At 41.4% G+C, this 20,473-nt stretch overlaps 1 protein-coding gene across 2 annotated transcripts; it reads left to right on the top strand.

The window, feature by feature from the left end:
* The first annotated feature begins 8,519 nt into the window (after window positions 1-8,519).
* Window positions 8,520-20,324, top strand: gipc3 (GIPC PDZ domain containing family, member 3). Of its 2 annotated transcripts, none has more exons than XM_086115792.1 (6): window positions 8,520-8,861; window positions 11,505-11,690; window positions 11,850-12,030; window positions 15,885-15,994; window positions 16,106-16,187; window positions 20,005-20,324. In XM_086115792.1, exons 1-6 carry the CDS (start codon window positions 8,520-8,522, stop codon window positions 20,154-20,156), a joined length of 1,053 nt encoding a protein of 350 aa, XP_085971918.1. In that variant the 3' UTR covers window positions 20,157-20,324. The 2 variants fall into 2 exon arrangements, with proteins under 2 accessions (XP_085971918.1, XP_085971919.1); XM_086115793.1 differs by having other exon boundaries at window positions 8,567-8,861; window positions 16,109-16,187.
* Window positions 20,325-20,473: the final 149 nt, after the last annotated feature.

Raw genomic sequence — 20,473 nt, 5'->3', positions numbered from 1 at the left:
GCAACTTGTAAATTACGTCACTTGCCGGAAATCGCTGAACAAAAGCATTTTTATTGTTGAGCGTGTTGCTATTGGTCTAACTATGAACCTAGGTGCGCTGTGTTAAAAAAAAAAAAAAAAACTAAACTAAATATGCCTGATATAGTTTTAACCCCAAGTATTACTCAAAAGATAGTTGGCCAAGTTTACTTCACACCTGACCTTTAAGGTAACGCACGAGTAAATGAAAGACTCCACAGGCGCTGCACAAACATGTAAGCGGGGATGAATTGGAACAGAATGGCTACTTGTGAACTTTTAAACGATTGTGGTCTGGTGACGGGTATGGCAAGGTGCATTACTGGTTGCCAGCCAATTGCAGGACACATACTGTATAGACAAGTAACCATTCTCAGCTAAGGACAATTAATACGGTAGTCTTTAGGTAGCTTTCGTGCATGTTTTTGAACTATGAGAGGAAGCCATCGTACTGTACTACCCACACAAACACAGGGAGATTATGCAAATTCCACATGAGAATTTTTCATGTTGAAGCTACTTCTTACCAGTGTTAATCATAAAATATTGCTCACCTTGTAAATGCAAGGGTATAAATCCACCTTTATATATCGGCAATACAGTACAAATTCAAAAGACCAATATTTTAATACATCTCCATTCTAATTTTTTGATTTTTTTTTTTTTTGACTGGTTCAAGCTTGCATGGAGACAACTTGATTGTTCGTGTCCCAATGCATTCACAACTTTTAAATCAGAACAGATTTTCCTATTCAAATCAATTTTCATGATGAGCCGAATGTATTGTGTTGCAAAAATGCTGACAATAAACAATATAATGTAGAAGCTGGTGCACTGTTTTATTGTTATCTGACCTGTTTCGGGGTTGAACTTTAGTAAACCTTTGGCTGAGTTCACTGATAGAGTAAATCCTTGAGCAAGATTTTATATTTCTGGCTGACCTTAACACTAGAACACCTTAGATACCTTTCACACCAAAATTACCAAGGACATTTCGTTGCTAGTACATTAGTGGCCCATTGACACAGAAGCTTGACATTTATGTAAGTTACACTGCATGACAAAGCAGAGATGACTGCACTCCATCTACAATGTTGCTGGCACAGAAAAAATACCTAACACATCTAAAAACAATTTAGAAATACGGCTCATATTTTAGAGTGAATATGTTCTTGGAAACAATCAAATTGGATTGTATCACACAGTTTTCCGTTTCCGTGATAGATATAAGGGTGGTTAGGGCATCGACCTCACAGTGCAGAGGTGCAGGGTTCGATTCCAGCTCCGGCCTTCCTATGTGGAGTTGGCATGTTCTCCTCGTGCCTGCGTGGGTTTTCTCCGAGGTTTCCGTTTTCCTCCCACATTCCAAAAACATGTGTGGCAGGTTAATGGAACATTATAAGGTGTGAGTCTGAGCACAGATGGTTGTTCGTCTCTGTGTGCCCTGCAATTGGCTGGCAACCAGTTCAGGGGGTCCTCCGCCTACTGCCCGAAGACAGCTGGGGTAGGCTCCAGCACCCCCCGTGATTCGTGTGAAGAGGAGCGAATCCGATAATGGATGGATGGATGGATGGATGATAACAATAACGAAATGTCTAATTTCATCCATCCATCCATTTTCAACACCGCATGTCCTGAACAGGGTCGCGGGGAGATGCTGCAGCCTATCCCTGCTGAATTCGGGCAGAAGGCAGACTACCCCCTGAACTGGTCACCAGTCAGTTGCAGGGTAGAGACAGACAACTATCCACACCCCCATCGACAGCATCACTGAGTGGGAACTGATCCCACGCTGCCCGCACACAAGTCAGGCGAGTGCACCACAACACCATCAGTGACTTGGGTAATGTCTAATGTAATAAAACGTATGCCACAGTGAAATGCAGGAATAGACAACAAAAGTTATTTTGTTGACATGTTTATTGTGCCATACAAACATATATAAATTCTGCAGTTTTATGCTTTTCCCATGATGAGTCGCCACATGGAAAAACTTTGATGATTTTGTTTGGGACCGGTCGTGGCTGGATGCTTGGGTACTTGTTTGGAATCAAACCTGTGCCATCAACAGAGAAGGCAACTGCATGCACTGCTACACGACCAGTGTACAAATTTATAGAACTACATATATTTCTCACGCCATGCTCATATCATGCTAAAAACCTGGGGATATTTTGGTGTCAACTTTTTCATTCCCGACCATGATTTTCTTTTTACTGTGCACACCTGTAACTTAAGTAAGTACAGCACATTCAAATGAGGAAACAATACGTCACAGGGAAGTGAAAGTGGTGCACTTCGTGAGTGTCAAAACAGATGTGGAAAGAGCACAATTGACTGTGTTCAGTGACGCATGAATCAATATTTGAGAAACAACATGATGAAAGTAAATTAACATAATATTGCTCCAGCATATTTCTTTTCTTTATTATTATGATGATTATTATTATTTGTTAGTTTTAAATAAAGACCACTTACTGTGATTCAATTGATTTATGTGTAATCCTTAAACCATATGTATGTTATTTGCCCAAATTTGGGGTGGAAATTCCTGGGTTTGTATTCTGCATCTCTTGCACGTACAGTGGAACCTCGAGTGACACACTTAATTGGTTCTGTGACCCCGTTTGTCACCCGAAATGTTCAGAAATCAAGATCAATTAATGGCAAAGCAGTTGAACGTTCCAGTGCCAAAATAAGTTAGACTTATCTTTTTTTAACCAGTGCGGTTACAAATTAATGTAAGATAGAAATAAGTAAAAAACACCTCATTGTCAAGAAATGGAACACTTTAAAAATATGAAAACTATTTTATTTCCCATTAACTTAAAGGGGAGGGGCTACAGCTCCTCCATTGAAAACGTCTTCCTCCATAATAACATGGGTAAATTCTAATTCAAGTTTTTTTTCCTGTTTGTTTTGTTTTTTTAATTATGTCTCTTTCTTTTCGAATTCATTGGTTGATTTTGTATACTGAGCCAAAGAAACGGATGTCGTATTGTCATTTCAAAGATGAATCGATCACGCCATCACCATTGAGCTCATTCTCATTTGGCAGTCTAATAGAGTAAATAAATCAACAAAGATACAATACTGGCGCCTCGCGTGATGCACAAAGCCTGGTTACATAACGAGAGAAGAAACAGCACAGATTCCGCTCATCTTTGACAAGCGCTTTCCAACACTCCCTTTAGCAGTTTCTCTTTTCTGAGGTGTCACTTTGCTGACTTTGTTGAGCAAAAGTTCAACATGTCTGCATTTATTCATGACAGCGCAGCTGTTTCTGGAATTTGAGATTCAGTGAATGTATTGTACGTCATGGAACCTCCGGCTCATGACACCATGATTACACCTAATCGTTTGTTGTCTTAATTAAAGAGACTCTGCATTTCAGCAAATGACATATAAACTGTAAATTGTGTGTGTGTGTGTGTTTTAAAATGAATATGAAATGATTTTTTGACTTCTCACACCATGTCAATCAAAAATGCAACTGATGACGGTGCACCTTGTGTGATGCACCAGGGCCAAGATGGCATTCGGGGGTCTTGAAGTTGGAGGGGAAAAAAACCCAAAAAACAACTGTCCAGAATTCCCACAGAACCCTGATTTTGTAACTAAAATAGCTCTAGATGGGTCAATCAAGCTGAGTGGATAGTATGGGAGGAATCCAATCACCTGTCAGTCGGCCTTCCTGTGTGGAGTTTGCATGTTCTCCCTGTGCCTGCGTGGGTTTTCCCTGGGGACTCCAGTTCCCTCCTACATTCCAAAAACATGCATGCCAGTTTAAAGGAACACTCAAAATTGTCCCTAGGTGTGATTAAGAGAGTGAGTGGTTGTTCGTCTACGTGTGCCCTGCGATTGGCTGACAAACAGTTCAAGGTGTACCCCGCCTACTGCCCGAAGACAGTAGGGATGGATTCCAGTACGCCCAGGACTCTTGTGAGGTGAAGTGCATTAGAAAATAGATGGGATGGATGGAACATTTCTTGTGATATTGTTAATGTTAAGTGTGCAGATGAAAATATTAAGTCGTTGCCCTGCAAAAATACATGGTGACAATAGGAGCTCTCTACTGCGACTGTGCTTATGTGCGTCCAAGCACGTGCGCGTGCATGTGAGCTTGTGTTTTGCTAGTGGTCTGACCACAAAAAATGCACCGGGGCCTATCACCACGTTAGTTCTGCATGTCTGTGCTCAATGAAACATTCAAAAAGTTCAGGGAAAATAGCCGTGCAAATAACGGGAAATGTGCCACATGACATGTTCAGCAAATATTGACACTAAGTCATAAAACTGGAATGATGACTGTGGATTGAGTCAACATTTAAAATGAAAAACAAAACAAGTGACACTGGCGCTCAAACTCAAACAATGAAAATAACTAAAATACTGTAATTGAAGTAATATTATGATTAAACAACTTCTATTACAGTATGTCATATCTATGAAAATAAGAGGATGTGAATGGTATTGATCAAGGAAGAATCCAATAACCAGAGAAGGTACACTTTTGTTGACACTGGCACCTAGGACACTCTGAATGTGTGTTTAATTACACACCCGGGCAGCAGAATCATTCAATTTCTAATTAATCAGTGAATCAAGGTCATATTGTAGTGACAAGTAGACCACTATAATGATAATGATAGTTCATTTCAAACAGTGACTTAATGGGCTGAACAAATTGAAACAATTGAAAATGCAAGCTAATATCATTTTCCTGATTAAAGAATACTTACATAGTTTTTGAGTGAAAAATGGGCCATCCCGGTCGGAAAGTCCCTTGATTAAAAGAAAATAAAAGTCTTTAGTCAAAATGTGAAATTATCTAGCAGCCCAGTGGTTAGCACATTGACCTCACCGTGCAGAGGTCATGGGTTTGATCCCGGCTCCGGCCTCCCTGTGTGGTGTTTGCATGTTCTCGCCGGGCCTGCGTGGGTTTTTTCCGGGGTCTGCGGTTTCCTCCCACATTCCAAAAACATGCATACCAAGCTGATTGAGCACTCCAAATTGTCCCTAGGTGTGAATGTGAGCGTGAATGGCTATTTGTCTCTGTGTGCTCTACGATTGGCTGGCAACTGGTTCAGGGTGTCCCCCGCCTACTGCCCGAAGACAGCTGGGATAGGCTCCAGCATCCCCCCCCCCCCCCCACACCCGCAACACTTGTGAGGATAAAGCGGATCGGAAAACGGATGGATGGATGAAATTATCTAGTTGCAGTATATCAGTTAATGCCTGATAAAGTGGTTGAATAGACGGTCCTGAAAACCTGGACTCACCCCCACTCACCCATTTTTAATATGCTTATATTTATATTTTATATTTATATTTATTTATATACTTTTTGTCTTCTACTTTCTCCCTTTCATAAATGTTGCTGTTGTAAATTGGGATTTTCTCCATTGTGAGACAAATAAAGGTTTTCTTATCTTATCTTAAAGGGTTATAACAACAACATTCAATAATGTGGAATATGTGTACAATTTTGTGGTAGTTATAATCTACACTGGATATTGCAGCGGTACGTACTGATTGCTATTCTAGTTGTATTTTTTTGTTCATCTCTGATATCCAGCGTTATTGAGTCTGGTCAGTGTCTGTACATTGTGTCGATGGTAACAGACCAATCTGGTCCTGAATTCCACATCCTTCATTAGCTGCTGTTTTTTAGTGATGTAACTGCATTCAAAAAGGGATAACAGATTGTTTCCTGTATAGCCAGTTACATATTTTGGAAAACAAACACTTTATTATTGCTGAAGACAAATCATGGTTTTCTTTGACATGAGAGATTTAGACTCGATGTTATCAAGTAAGTCTCTGCATGAGCAAAAGTGTCATTTGCTTTGCTTCCATGACAGTCTTATCTGTTGGAAAAAGGAAGGTTTGAAAGAGGTCATTATTGCTTTCAGGGCTTAAACATGCATAAAGATGCTGACCTTGGGAGTCATGGCAACACTTAGCCTGATAAAAACAGGCCATGGCGCACATACTGCACTTTTTGTACTGGACAGCAAACGACTGTGGCTGCCAGGAGTTTCGAGAAAATGTGTTCATTTTCCCAAACGGCCGGTGTATTTCCGGCTCTGACATCTTGACATTCGCGTTATTTTGAGTAACGATGAGATTCTCCACACGGCATTGGAATTCTAACAGTACAGCCTTGTTTGTCCATTCACTTCCAACTACAAATAAACGGACATTTCCCATTTAAGTGAACAGTGTTGCATTTCCTGTGACATTCTCATGGTATGACACCATAAAATCAATTTGAAGCGATCTTTGTCTACAAGCATCTCAGTTGCAATCACGCTGGAATGACATCTTCTCAGCTGCCTGCTTGAAATGTGATTTGCGTACTTATTTGTAGTATGTTTCATAATCACATTTTTTCCCCACATCTCATCCCATCATGCCTGGGCAATCCCACTTGGGCTGAGAAAGAACACCATTTTTCTATGTCCTGACAGAAAAGAAAAATGTCAAGGGAATGTCCATGGCATCCAGAGCAGCGAGGGCACGTCTAACATGATCATCCTCCGTGAACCAAGTCTGATAAATTACCAGCGATTGGATAAACTCAACCCAGCATTTACTTTACTCTTGACATCCAACATTGGTGGAGTTCTTTGCTCTACACAAAGTGCCATTCTATTTTGATTTTCATGTGAGCTTATTGGTCGACAACCTATTTTATATCTCACAGCTATTTATGGCATATTATGCGTATTTTGTCATATTTTGCTTGTCCATATATGCGTTACTGAACACACAATTGCCAGTGATGACAAATATCACGTCGAATACCATGCTAATACGTTGTGCCTCGCTGTACAGTCAGCGCCAGTTTGAATTATTTAATATAAATTGATTGATTGATGCGCATTGTCTGCTGGCTTTGTTGCCATGGCAACCTGCTTCGATCACAGGGAATATATACAGGGCTCTTCAACTTGTAAGTTCCAACTGGTTTCGCGATTAAAAGAAAAGCGCTGTTTTATCCAGTGATATTTTCAAGAGAGACCTCAAGCATTTGAGCTGTGGCCATAAATAATACTGGTTGGCAAAACCGCAAGCAATTTTGAAGCCAGTTTTGTTTTCTGAAGTACAAGCAATTAGCACACTCAAAGATGCACTTTGCTGAATTGTCATTTCATTTATCATTTCATTTTTTAAACAGTACTATTAACTGCTGCTGTACTGTCTGTGTTTTTATGTTTAAACCTGATTCACCTTAAAGTATAGCACAAATAATACAGACAGAGCTCACAGAGCTAATAACGATGAAGGCATTCCGATTCTGATTACAGAAATACTAGAAATTGTTTGCCAAAAGCAAATGCAACTAAATGCCAGTTTCTATACCTTGCTGTGTCTACACATTAGTTGGAACCCTAACATCTGAAGAGATTTCTTACAGGGATCAACAATTGTGCTCATACATTGAAAATAATCATTCCGTTATGAGGTCAATCTTGATGAGTTTGATCGGTGCACAGGCAAACAGAGTCTGAGCTCAAATATTTCATAAATACATGAACAGCAAGCATTAAAACCTTCATCATTGTAGAAATGAATTCATTAAAATTATTATTATTATTATTATAATTATTATTATATCAGCCATCACAGCTATGAAGTGGGGCAAGGATATGAATGATCGAGGTGTAGGGTAGTTTTTAAGTTCCAACTTCACTGTACAAATATTTGTGATCTCCTCCGAAGCCAAATCCACCAGACTCTGAGTACAGTACATGACTAGTGTGCCTCATTTAAAGGAAATGAGAGGAGCCGCTTTAATTGGACATGGCTGAAGTGTTCACTCCCACAGTGGCGCAGATCTCTGTATTTTAGATACGCAGGCTTGCGCTTGTCTTCGTACGCTGCCCGCCTCATTCGATTTAAACCGGTCATGAAAATAGAGGCCAAATAATAATATATAACAATAATAATTTTTATGATTGTGGTTGTAGTTTGTAGTGGTGCACTGTATATTTATTGGATGCACTGCCAGGGTGAATTGAGCATCTGTTGAAGGGCTTGTCTGCACAGGCAAAAAGGTCATTGCATCACCAAAGATTCACCCCAGCACGTCAGTCAGTGAGGCCTGCAGAGAAGGCAGGCACCTATACTCCCTAACCAAAGATATCAGTTTACCCCTTGTTCTGGGACAAGTGCTTCTAGATTGGTCTTCATTTTTCTCACAAGTTGCGTCTTTCATACCCGAAAGACATTCAATTTGCAGTCCTTGCAGGCAGTCTCATGTGGCATTTTTTAACTTTTAAAATCTAAATGGATTCTATTCTCTGTGAAAGCCATTAAAGGCTGAAGTGTAATACATACAGTCGTCCTCTCAAGGGGTGTTTGGTTTCTGTATGGAAGCTCGTGTTACCGTGCTTTTTTCATGATTAATTAATTCATCAGTGCAGTTCTCCCCAAAGCTGAGGGTCGTTGGATGGTTGGATAGCTAAAAGGGGGAAGTCAGTGTTTGTCTCTTTATGCAAGAGCATTTGCACCAGCAGAGTTCACAGAGGAGGAAGGCACGTGAACAGATGCAGAGCAGGGACGCTATGAGCCCGCAAGAGTCCACGGCCGCTGGGGCAGAGGCCATGGAGGGACACAAGGCCCAAAGCCATAGTCAGGGGCGTATGGAGCCCACAGCGCCTCCGCTTCCTCCTCTTTCACCACCACCAACGGGGCTGCCGGAATACCCGCGGCCGAGGCTTATTTTCCACACGCAGCTGGCTCACGGAAGCCCCACAGGCCGAATTCATGGATTCACCAATGTCAAGGAGCTGTATGCCAAAATTGCTGACGTTTTCAACATCTCTCCCTCCGAGGTACAAAAACGGTTTCATGAACTTTACTGTGATTTTTAATTCTATTTGATCTAGCCTTTTGGGGTATTTTGGGGGGGGGGGGTCTCTTAAAACACTCGTGAAGTGACTCAGTGTTGATCAGTATGGATCATGACAGCACAATGTACTCATTGGCCACATCATCTGGTTCAACTCTCCTTTTTGGTGACATTCAACAGAAGCGATAAGGTGAAATAAACAAAAACAAAAATCCGGCTTTGCTTAGAACCGCCTTTGTACATGAGTAATAATTCACACACACACACACACACACACGCACACATGCACACGCACACACACACACATACAAACCAAGCTATACACGTACACGTTTTTTTGGAACTTATTCTTCGTTTGCCCAAAAACATCCAATTAATTACCATATTAGTCCACTCAACCAATTGTACACAAGACAAGCGCAGCTGCACTGGACGCCGGCTGGCTCGTGGGAAGCAGAGCGTTGTTTTGTGTTCGATGGAAGTCCTGGATACACTCACTCACACAGTTTTTTATTCCTCTCTCTCTGACTATCTCATCCATTCACAAATCTAACAGAAGCCATGTTAGATTTGTGATTGGCAGCCAGTGAGACAAGAGGATGGGTAAGATGGCGATGCCTGTGTCTCACGATAGTTTCGCTTATTATTTAAGGTAAAGCATTGTTTGAGGGTGTTTTTAAGCATTGGCATTGTTATTTAAGTGTGTCGGAATCATACTTTTGATTTGTACTTCATTTAATGGTTTAAATTAAGAATATAGGATATAATCCCTTTTAGGGGAGCATTAATTTATTTGTGGAAATTTGCCTGTTGTGCTCCTGCTCAATTCCTATACTCCCTTGACTTTGGGATCCACTGTACTGTTTGCCTTCTCACCAACCATTCATGGAGTTATTTGTCAACAGAAGTGAGAAGCAGACGATGCAGTGAGCAAAGAGACAAAAACCGAACAGCAAAGTGTGTACAGTATATCAATTCATTCAGACAAGCTTTGTTTAAAAATTGTTTAAAATGCAAATACATAACTTTACAGTAACCGCATGTCAATCGGTCTATATCGATATTCATTCAAGAGTTAGACTTTACAATTCACTGAGCATGTGTGCAGTAAAACACCAAGTGTGCTGTCGTGATATTAGGGCTGATAGAAGGCTTTTGCTATCTGCATTTCTACTTGAAGGACATGTGGGACTGCAGATTAGAGCAAGTATATTCCACACCAGCTAACCTTCACGCTCTTATCAGGAACACACTAGCCATAATGATGATGACGTGACTGTCTAGAGTTACACAAGATGCAAAACCATCCTGTTTAATGCCACGGCAACAAACACCTTTAAGAATAAAACACCGACATTTATGAAGTGAGATAAGGCTATGTTCATGAATACAGTGAACATTTATTTTATCAAGCAGTATTTCCAGGGACTCATAGATTCCACTAATTAATAAACAAACTGCTTTTGTGCATAAATAAGAAAACCTATAAAATGCTCATGTAAAAACCTTTATGAAGCAGTCAGATGTGCAATAAGCATACTCAAGATAATAAGCTCCACAACCTTGCTCTCATGTGAACTGAACAGCAACATGACAAAAAAGACCTTGAACTATAGCCAGGCGTCAGTATCACATGTGAACAGTATCTAAGCGGAACCACACCAGGTCAGATAATAGCTGAATGTTATCTTCTCTTTCTCCTGTGTCTCATAAAATAAAGTTTTTGTTTCACCGCACAATTATATATATTTTTTTGCTTTTAATTGGTGTTATTTGACTTTGGGAAACTGTATTTTGTTTCTTCATGGACGTGACAAAAAACGTTTTGAACAATGAAGGTTACAGGTAGAGTAATACATATTTAAATGAGAACTTCAGCACATTCAACTAAATATATAATACAGTATATGAATGAAGCAATTCATAAACGGTTATGATTATAGGGTTATAAATACAGTACAGAATGTAGAAAGAATGGATTCATCCCGAGTGCCTACCCTTGGCAATTGTTTGTATATGTTCCCCCCTGCTGTTCAAAATTCATAAAGCACAGCTGGAAAGTTTCTGTTAAATTACAGTATACCACGCTGCTGCCGCAGGCCACCTATTAACAGTCGAGTACAGTTATTCACCTTATTTCACTTAATTAGAACGTGTACATTGGTTAAAACTGACATACTAGTTTATTATTTTCGAAGAGAAGAAGGGAAAACTAAATGACTTGGCCACATTTTTGTCAACCAATGACAAATTAAGAATTTTTACACACTTGAGTAAAATAATATTTTTGCTGAAATTATATATTATATATGTACATATGTATTTATAAATATATACAGTTTCTTTTTAATGATTTCAAAAGGGAAACTCTCACACTACCGATGAACTAAACACAGTAATATTTATTAGTTTTATGTTTTTACAATTTTGAAGGTCATGCGGCTACATTCACCTTTTCAGAAAATTTGAACATTACATAAGAAACCATTAAAAAAAAACAATACAGTATACACATTAATAGGAAGTGGTGTTTAATGAGTCTGCGTTTCACTTTCGTATTGAACTTTTGAAATCAAGGAAAGTGATGATGATTTATTGAGATGAGCCTGTCTTTTCTGGGTTGCAGATCCTATTCTGCACCCTTAATTCCTATAAGGTAGACATGCAGAAGTTACTCGGAGGGCAGATTGGACTGGAGGACTTCATATTTGCTCACGTCAGAGGAGAGACTAAAGAGGTGGAGGTGACCAAGACAGAGGATGCGCTGGGCCTCACCATCACAGACAATGGTGCTGGATATGCATTTATTAAGGTGAATAAGGACAGTGTGCTGCAAAGAACCTTTTTCATTTCAGCACAATGGCAACCCCTTTTTTTTCTCCATATAAAACAAACTATCTCCTTGAAATGGATGTTTTCAAAGTCGTTGGTCTTCAAAACAAAGCTAAAAGTAGAATCTTCCTCTCCTCAGAGAATAAAAGAAGGCAGCACAATAGATCGACTGAAGACGGTGTGTGTCGGTGACCACATCGAGGCCATCAATGACCAGAGCATTGTTGGATGTCGACATTACGAAGTGGCCAAGATGCTGAAAGAGCAACCGAGAGGCATTCCCTTCACGCTACGCCTGGTGGGACCCAAGAGGGCCTTTGGTGAGATACGCTTTTCACACTGTTACTGTATGCGCATTGATGTTGAACACATCGAAGGGCAGAGCACATTTGAGAAATAATTACAGTTACAATTACAGTACAATTACAATACAAGAATAAAGTCAACAAAAAAAGTAATTGAACACCTGATTCTTCAGTTACAAATAATATATTTCCTTTCTGAAGAATAACATGCCATATATCAAATTAAAGCTTGGATATTTGCCGAGCTAAATGATGAGGCCACGAAGATGTATGCGTTCTGTTTCTCGACTGGAAGTCTACCAAACAAGGCCTGGGTCAAAAAAAAAATAAATCACGACATTTCATTGTGTTATTCTTGGTACTGGACAACACTGCTGCTTATTTATTTTGAATAATATTAGCTCAGTGGTTCTTAACCTGGGTTCGATCGAACCCTAGGGGTTCGGTGAATAGGGGTTCGACGGAGCCTCTGCCATGGAGGGTAAGACACACCCGACTCAAGATGTCAATTAGTTCTGACACGCCCGCTTGGCCATCGCTGGCTGCAGATGATCACATTACATTGGTTGTCCAATCAGTGCTGCTGGAAATTTTGTTCGCTTAAGTAGTCAACGTGTGACTGTCGTGATAGTACGTCACACAATTTTAAAAATATATACATAAGCCATGTAATTCTATTGACTTTTTTGACTGTTGACTGTTTTTAATAAATGTGTTTTTTTTAAATCTCTTGAATCTGTAAAAAAATCAACATTTTATTTTTCACTCGTGAAGGGTTCGGTGAACGTGCATATGAACTGGTTGGGTTCGGTACGTCTAACAAGGTTAAGAACCACTGCACTAGCTTGAGCGTCAGAAATGTTTCACAAATATCGACGATGATTTTTAGCACCCTTGAAGAATTAGAAGTATAAGCAAATATTGCAGCAAAGAAACATTTTTCAACCAATGACATCATCAGTCAAAAAGCAGGTGGAAAACAGTGCCTTCTTATTGTTATTATTTTTATTATTATTGTTGTTATTAGTTCTCTGCGCTACAAATCAGGCATGAAAAAACAACTGTAGTTTATGGAGAAATAAAATGATTATCCCTTCTAGCCAGAGTCACCTTTGAAAAGAGCCTTTTTAGGAAGATGGCGTGTATAAGCCCGCAGGAAGTTACATCAGTCTTTTAATCAGCATAATTGAAAAAAAAAAGTAAATAGTTATCTTCTGAAAGAGTGCAAAGCAGGGGGTGTGGCCAAACTGCAGTCATACTTTGATGACTGGTTGACCCTGAACATCTCAACTGGTTTTGTTTAACAAGACAGAAGGTGCAAACACATCTTTGGCTTGTTGATTGATTGTATCAGCACATCAAATTTTATTGTATCAACTATGACAGCTGTGCCTTTTTTTAAGGGTTGGATGAATACACGGGTGTGGAAAGGCTGAACTTGGGGCCTCATAGTGTGGATACTGTTAAGTTGAGACCGAGTTACTTGTGAGAATCGACTTTGATTGTAATACTTCCCTTGGCAACATCATCCTGGATAATGTAAACAACATAAAATTAACCTGTGGTTTATTTACAAAATTCCTCGCCATCTAGGTGTCTGTTTCCCTTTCCCTGTCCCATAAATGTTTTCATCAAATGGCCCAAGAGCCTGATTTATTGTACTTCATCACAATACATTGGAAAGGAAATTAAGGAGTACCGGTAAGTTGTTGTGAGTGAATAAAGCTGAAGTGGCTGGAGCCTTTCTGTTGTAGACCTTTTGTGTCAGATGGGAAACGAAATGGAGAGTCAATTAACTGACTTCCTTTTAACAGTTAAAGTGATGTGACTGCGAGAACAATGTAACCGATGAAGGGCCACTTCGGTCGCGTTGACGTCACACATACAGACTTAATAGTGTTTCTGTTTTTGTCCTTATCACCAAGTAACAGACAAACATTATTGAACTGTACATTTTAATTCATTTATGATTTGGTCAAGGGCTGGACTAAACTACTGCACAATGAAATTACTGGAAGTCTGAGGAGCACACTTTTCTCTATTTCCATAAACCTATGGTTACACAAGAAAAAAAGAGTTATTATTATTATTATTATTATTAATAATAAATAAAACTAATTCTCATGACATTATTATTATTATTAATAATAATAATAATAATAATAATGATGTAATGAGAACTAGTCACCCTCCTGGACAGGAGGAAAACTGTTGACAAATTGAAGAGATGGATCGTATCAATGTAAACAAAAGACCCCAGAGAAATCTCCAAAGCTATTAAACGTGAACTCCAAGGTACATCAGTGTCAGATTGCGCCATCTGTCATTGTTTGAGCCAAAGTGGACTTGGTGGGAGACGACCATGGAGGACACCACTGATGAAAATAAATCAATTTTAAAAAATGCATGTATACAAGCCACCAAGCTTAAAGCAGAATGTCCTATGGACAGACGAGACACAACTTGGAACTTTTTAGCAAGGCACAGCAGCTCTAATTTCACAGATGCAACAGTGAAGGTAACAAAGATAAAGAACATTGTTGCTGCTATGAATCATAGATGAGGCTATATTCTGGGGCTGCTTAGCTGCATCTATCACAGGCTGGTTTGAATATGTGCACGGTATCATGAAATCTCAAGAATATCAAAGTATTTTAGAGAGAAATTTGCTGCCCAGTGTAGTGTCAGAAAGCATGGTCTCTGATGCGGGTCATTGGACTTGCAAAGGGATAATGACCCAATGCACACAGCTAAAAATGAGAATGACTAAGAGAAAAACATTGGACTTCTCTGAAGTGGCCTTCCATGAGTTCTGATTTCAATCCTGTTGAATAAAGTGACAAAAATCATTTAGTTGCAGTATTTGCCTTGAAAAGGTTATGAAACAAAATATTAAGTTTAGGGTACCGCCATTTGTTGTCCAGGCCTGTTTTTCGAGTTTGATTTTGAAAATGATTCTGATCGACCACAACTAAACCAATATCAGATTTTCAGTGGTTAATTTTCCTAATTGTATTTCTTCTTATTCTTATTATTACTATCCTCCATTTATATGTTTTATCCACGTGTGTAGAACTGGAGCGCCCTAATCAGGACCCATCCTTCAGGACATACGATAACAAATATTGTGAATCAGGCATCTGTGAACTCTGACCGCATAATGTCCTTGTTGAATAAATGGGAAATATTCCCACTGATGATACCTACATGTCTGAAAAGATGTGGAAGTGAGTTGGAAGAGGGTTTTTCCTTTTACTGTATCTGTAAAGTGCACGCAGATGTCATGGTTGCAAGGCCGGAAAATATGTAGACATCTCGATGCAAAACCCCCTCGATCATCATATCCAAACTAATAATGACCTTCTGGCAGAGAATGGGATGTACAACTCCATATTAATTGACGTAGTTTATAATGGTAATGTTGACACTGGCATTATCGTTCACACTGTTTTGTGGATTACATTACTGGCAAACACAGATAAACAACAATTCTACAGTCTCACATACCGTACATGGATAACAGGATTTTCCCAAATAACGCAATGCAGAATTTCTACTCTCTGGGGAGTTTGGACTATTTATCTATGGGCAACAATAACACTGACACCCTCACAGTCAGTTGAATATGCCCAATAAGTTTTTGGATGGGGAAATACAGTCACTGCACTTCGTTGGAAGTGATGCATACTCTCCTCGGAGGAAACATTTTCTAGATTTTTAGCTCCATACACATGACAGTGGTCCAAAACATCTGTTAACATAATAACCATTGTTTGTGTGTGTGTGTGTGTGTGTGTGTGTGTGTGTGTGTGTGTGTGTGTGTGTGTGTGTGTGTGTGTGTGTGTGTGCGTGCGTGTGTGTGTGTTTAGACATGATCGGAATGAGGACCAAAGCACCGAAGTCTCATGAAGGCAAAATCGTCAATGGAAGGGAAACCCTGCGCCTCCATTCCAGAGGTTCCGCAACTGTTCAGGAAGTGGTGAGTTTGCGGGATAATGGATAAGTGTTGAGCGACACATGTAAACGCACACTTCCTGGAAATGTATCACTTGAAATGCATTTGTTAAACACCAGGACATTTTCCTCCCAGCAGAATGAGATTGAAGAACAGGCCACCATGAAAGTGGATGACCTGCTCGAAAGCTACATGGGCATTCGAGATTTAGAGCTCGGTAAGACAACCATTCTGGTGTGTGTGTGTGTGTGTGTGTGTGTGTGTGTATATATATAAAAAAAAATCCTCGTCTCACCCCCCCTCGGGTGGTGTCCGTCCCTCATTCAGCTCGGGTCCTCTACCAGAGGCCAGGAAGCTTGAGGGTTCTGCGCAGTATCCTTGCTGCACTGCACATTTCTGGACTGAGATGTCCGATGTTGTTCCCGGGATCTGTTGCAACCACTCATCTAGTTTGGGGGTCACTGCCCCGAGTGCTCCGACCACCACAGGCACGACTGTCACCTTTACCTTCCAGGCTCTCTCCAGCTCCTCTCTGAGCCCTTGGTATTTCTCGAGTTTCTCGTGTTCCTTCTTTCTGATGTTTCCATCACTTGGGACCGCTACATCCACGACAACGGCTTTCCTCTGCCCTTTATCTATGATCACGATATCTGGTTGGTTCACCATTACCATCTTGTCAGTCTGGATCTGGAAGTCCCACAGGATCTTCGCTCTGTCATTCTCCACCACCTTCGGTACATCCCGTGTAGGGGCTTGTCCTCCCATGATGGTCCCTCTTTCAGCGCCTCATCTTCTGTTCCCCATTGTCTGAGGCATTCTCTGAGTACGTCATCCGTTGGCGCCTTCTCCTTGATGTATTCATGGAGCTTGGATGTTTCATCCTGGACAGTGGCTCTCACACTCACTAGTCCCCGGCCTCCTTCCTTTCGGCTTGCGTACAGTCTCATGGATTTGGGATGGAACCCTCCATGCATGGTTAGGAGCTTTCGGGTCTTAACGTCCGTGGTCTGAATCTCTTCCTTTGGCCACCTTATTATTCCTGCAGGGTATCTGATCACTGGCAGGGCATAGCTGTTTATTGCCCGGGTCTTATTTTTGCCATTGAGCTGGCTTCTTAGGACTTGCCTCACTCGCTGGAGGTATTTGGCCGTAGCCGCTTTCCTTGTTGCCAGTTTGAGGTTGCCATTGGCTTGTGGTATGTAGCTGTCCTCAATGTCTGCTATTGTTCCTTCAGGGAGTGAGACCCCTTCAGTGCGGAGTACCTTTCCTCTCTTAGTCACCATCCGACTACATTTCTCAAGCCCGAATGACATCCCGATGTCGCTGCTGTAGATCCTGGTTGTGTGGATCAGGGAGTCTATGTCCCTTTCGCTCTTAGCATACAGCTTTATGTCATCCATGTAGAGGAGGTGACTGATCGTAGCTCCATTTCTGAGGCGGTATCCATAGCCTGTCTTGGTGATTACTTGGCTTAGGGGGTTCAGTTCTATACAGAACAGCAGTGGGGAGAGTGCATCACCTTGGTATATGCCACATTTGATGGACACTTGGGTAAGTGGCTTGCCATTGGCTTCAAGTGTGGTTTTCCACATCCTCATTGAGTTCGCAACGAAGGCTCTTAGGGTCCTGTTCACCTTATACAACTCCAAGCATTCAGTGATCCATGTATGTGGCATCGAGTCATAGGCTTTCTTGTAATCAATCCAGGCTGCGCACAGGTTGGTACGTCGGGACCTGCTGTCTTGTGCGACTGTTCTGTCAACCAGGAGCTGATGTTTGGCGCCTCTGGTATCTCTACCAATGCCCTTCTGTGCTTCGCTCATGTATTGATGTCCACTTATCTTAGCCGCAATGATGCCTGACATGAGCTTCCATGTTGTGGAGAGACAGGTTATTGGCCGATAGTTGGATGGGATCCTTCATGATCAGGATCGTTCGCCCTTCGGTTAGCCATCCTGGGTGAGTCCCATCCCTCAGCAGCTGGTTCATTTGTGCTGCTAGGCGCTCATGGAGTGCTGTGAGTTTCTTTAGCCAGTAGGTGTGGATCATGTCCGGGCCTGGCGCTGTCCAGTTCTTCATATCTGAGACTCTTTCCCGTATGTCTGCCACTGTTATGGTAACTGGGTTCTGTTCAGGGAGGCTGCTGTGCTTCTCTCTCAGGGTCACCAGCCATTGTGTTATGTGCAACCTCCTTCTCCCATATGCCTTTCCAGTACCTTTCAGTTTCCAGTCTTGGTGGGTCAGCTCTGTTGTTAGGACCCTGCCACTGAGCGTACACTTTCGCAGGTTGTGTTGCGAACAGCCTGTTTATTCGTCTGGCCTCATTCTCTTTCGTGTATCTTATCTGGATGTACCTCTCGGGTATCGGCCTTTTCATCACACCTCTCTGGGCCTCAGTCAATTGACTCACATCTTTCCGAGCCGCCTTGATCTTAGCCTCCAACCGTCTTTTCCATGGTGGGTAACGCTCTTATAGCCAAGCATCTCAAGGATCACTGATGCTGAAGCGTATATCAGCTCATTGGTTTCCGTGATCGTTACGGTAGGGATCGCCCTCAGTGCTGCATTCACACTTTCCATGAGACTTTCAGGTGGTACTTCACATAGCCGTTGTAATCGGTTTCTAGGTTGCCCAGCTTTCATTCTCGCCATGATCTTGGCTTTCAGGTCAGTTGCTGCCTCGCTCAGCATTTCATTCATTGGGGCTGGCCTCCCAATCTCATCATCTGCATTCATTGGGGCTTGTCTCCCAATCTCTGGTATGATCTCTGATCTGGCAGCCATGGAACCTGCGTTGTACCTCATCAATCTCAAGTTGTGACAGCAGTTGCCGTTTGTGGATGTTGGAACACTGAGCTACTAGTTGTTTCGTGGTCAACCGTGATTGTGGGTTTCGAAGTAGCCATTTAGCCCACATTCTCTGCATGTAACCCCTCTGACTAGGGTTGCTTGAGTAGTAGCATTCCAACAGAGCCATGTTATTGCATCTCGCCCATCTCCGCTTTGTTCCAGTAGCCCATTTTTCATCAAGGTGCTCTGGTTCCCCAGCACCTGACGCAGACCTTGTTTGGCCGGGCGACGTCTGAGCCGGCATGTCATTCATTTTATTGTCTCTCATCATTGTATGAGGTAGGCATTAGCGTGAATGATCTTGCCCAAGGACCCACACTGGATGGTGTTATGTGCTCATTTTTTTTGCCCCAAGCGAGATTCGAACCACCGTCTCCCGCATGCCAAACCGATGCCTTACCAACTGAGCTATCCAGCCGCTATCTATCTCTCTCTCTCTCTCTCTCTCTCTCTCTCTCTCTCTCTCTCTCTCTCTCTCTCTCTCTCTCTCTCTCTCTCTCTCTCTCTCTCTCTCTCTCCTCTCCCTTTCCCTCTCCCTCTCCCCCTCTCTCTCTCTCTCTCTCTCTCTCGGTTTCCTCCCACATTCCAAAAACATGCAGGGCAGGCTGATTGAGCACTCTAAATTGTCACTAGGTGTGAGTGAAGGCGTGCATGGTTGTTCGTCTCTGTGTGCCCTGCGATTGGCTGGCAACCAATTCGGGGTGTCCCCCGCCTACTGCCCGGAGACAGCTGGGATAGGCTCCAGCTCCCCCGCGACCCTAGTGAGGATAGAGCGCTTCGGAAGATGAATGAATGTATATATTGCTGTACACCATGACAATGTTTAGGGCACATATATTGTCTCATGCAATCCAAAACGCATATCTATCGAAGTACAATTAGGGTGTATTAGCTCTACCTAGTGGTGAAGTGAAGTTGATACATTTTTCTCAACAATTGTTCTTCACGTGACCTAAAGTTGTCATAACAAACAAGAATGAGAGAACATTTAAGAATATTCCAAAGAGACGGGACATAATTATGACCTTTCACCTTTACTACTTTTACTACTACTTTTTCTTTTTGGCCAAAGCAGAGTTCTTGAACAAACTGATCTTAAAAGTTTATCTGCCATAATATCAACCAACCTTTTGCTGACATGAATCAAACCAAATCTAAATGTGTGTATCCCTTCATTTGTGCAGCAACCACCATTGTGGAAGCAGGCAAAGACAAGAAGAACCCTGATGACTTTGCAGAGTCTCTGGACTCAGTTCTGGGAGATTTCGCTTTTCCTGATGTGTTTTTGTTTGACGTATGGGGAGCAATTGGAGACGTAAAAAATGGGAAAATCTAGATTTGTTTGGAGACCATAGAGCGGTGCTCCGTGGCACATCTAATTATGAGAAGGCATTGTAGCCTTCTCATATCTGACATGAATTTTTAATTCATTCATACATGTTTAATGCTTGCATGCATTTAACATTCATGCAAGAATAACTTTCTTCTACAACTATGGCAGGGATGGAAATGACTGTATGCTTTATGTCTTGGTCTCAAGTAACATTATTGTTCACCTCAGAATGAGAATCTGACTACCATGTACATTTTCAGGTCAAATAAATAATGTACAGAAAATGTATGGAATTTACTCTACAGTGCACTGAAACTTAA

The sequence above is a fragment of the Hippocampus guttulatus genome, chromosome 7 (assembly GCF_054856545.1).
Source record: "Hippocampus guttulatus isolate MCC_2025c chromosome 7, RoL_Hgut_1.0, whole genome shotgun sequence".
Taxonomy (NCBI): Eukaryota; Metazoa; Chordata; class Actinopteri; order Syngnathiformes; family Syngnathidae; genus Hippocampus; species Hippocampus guttulatus.
This window is presented reverse-complemented; position numbering and strand designations above follow the sequence as displayed.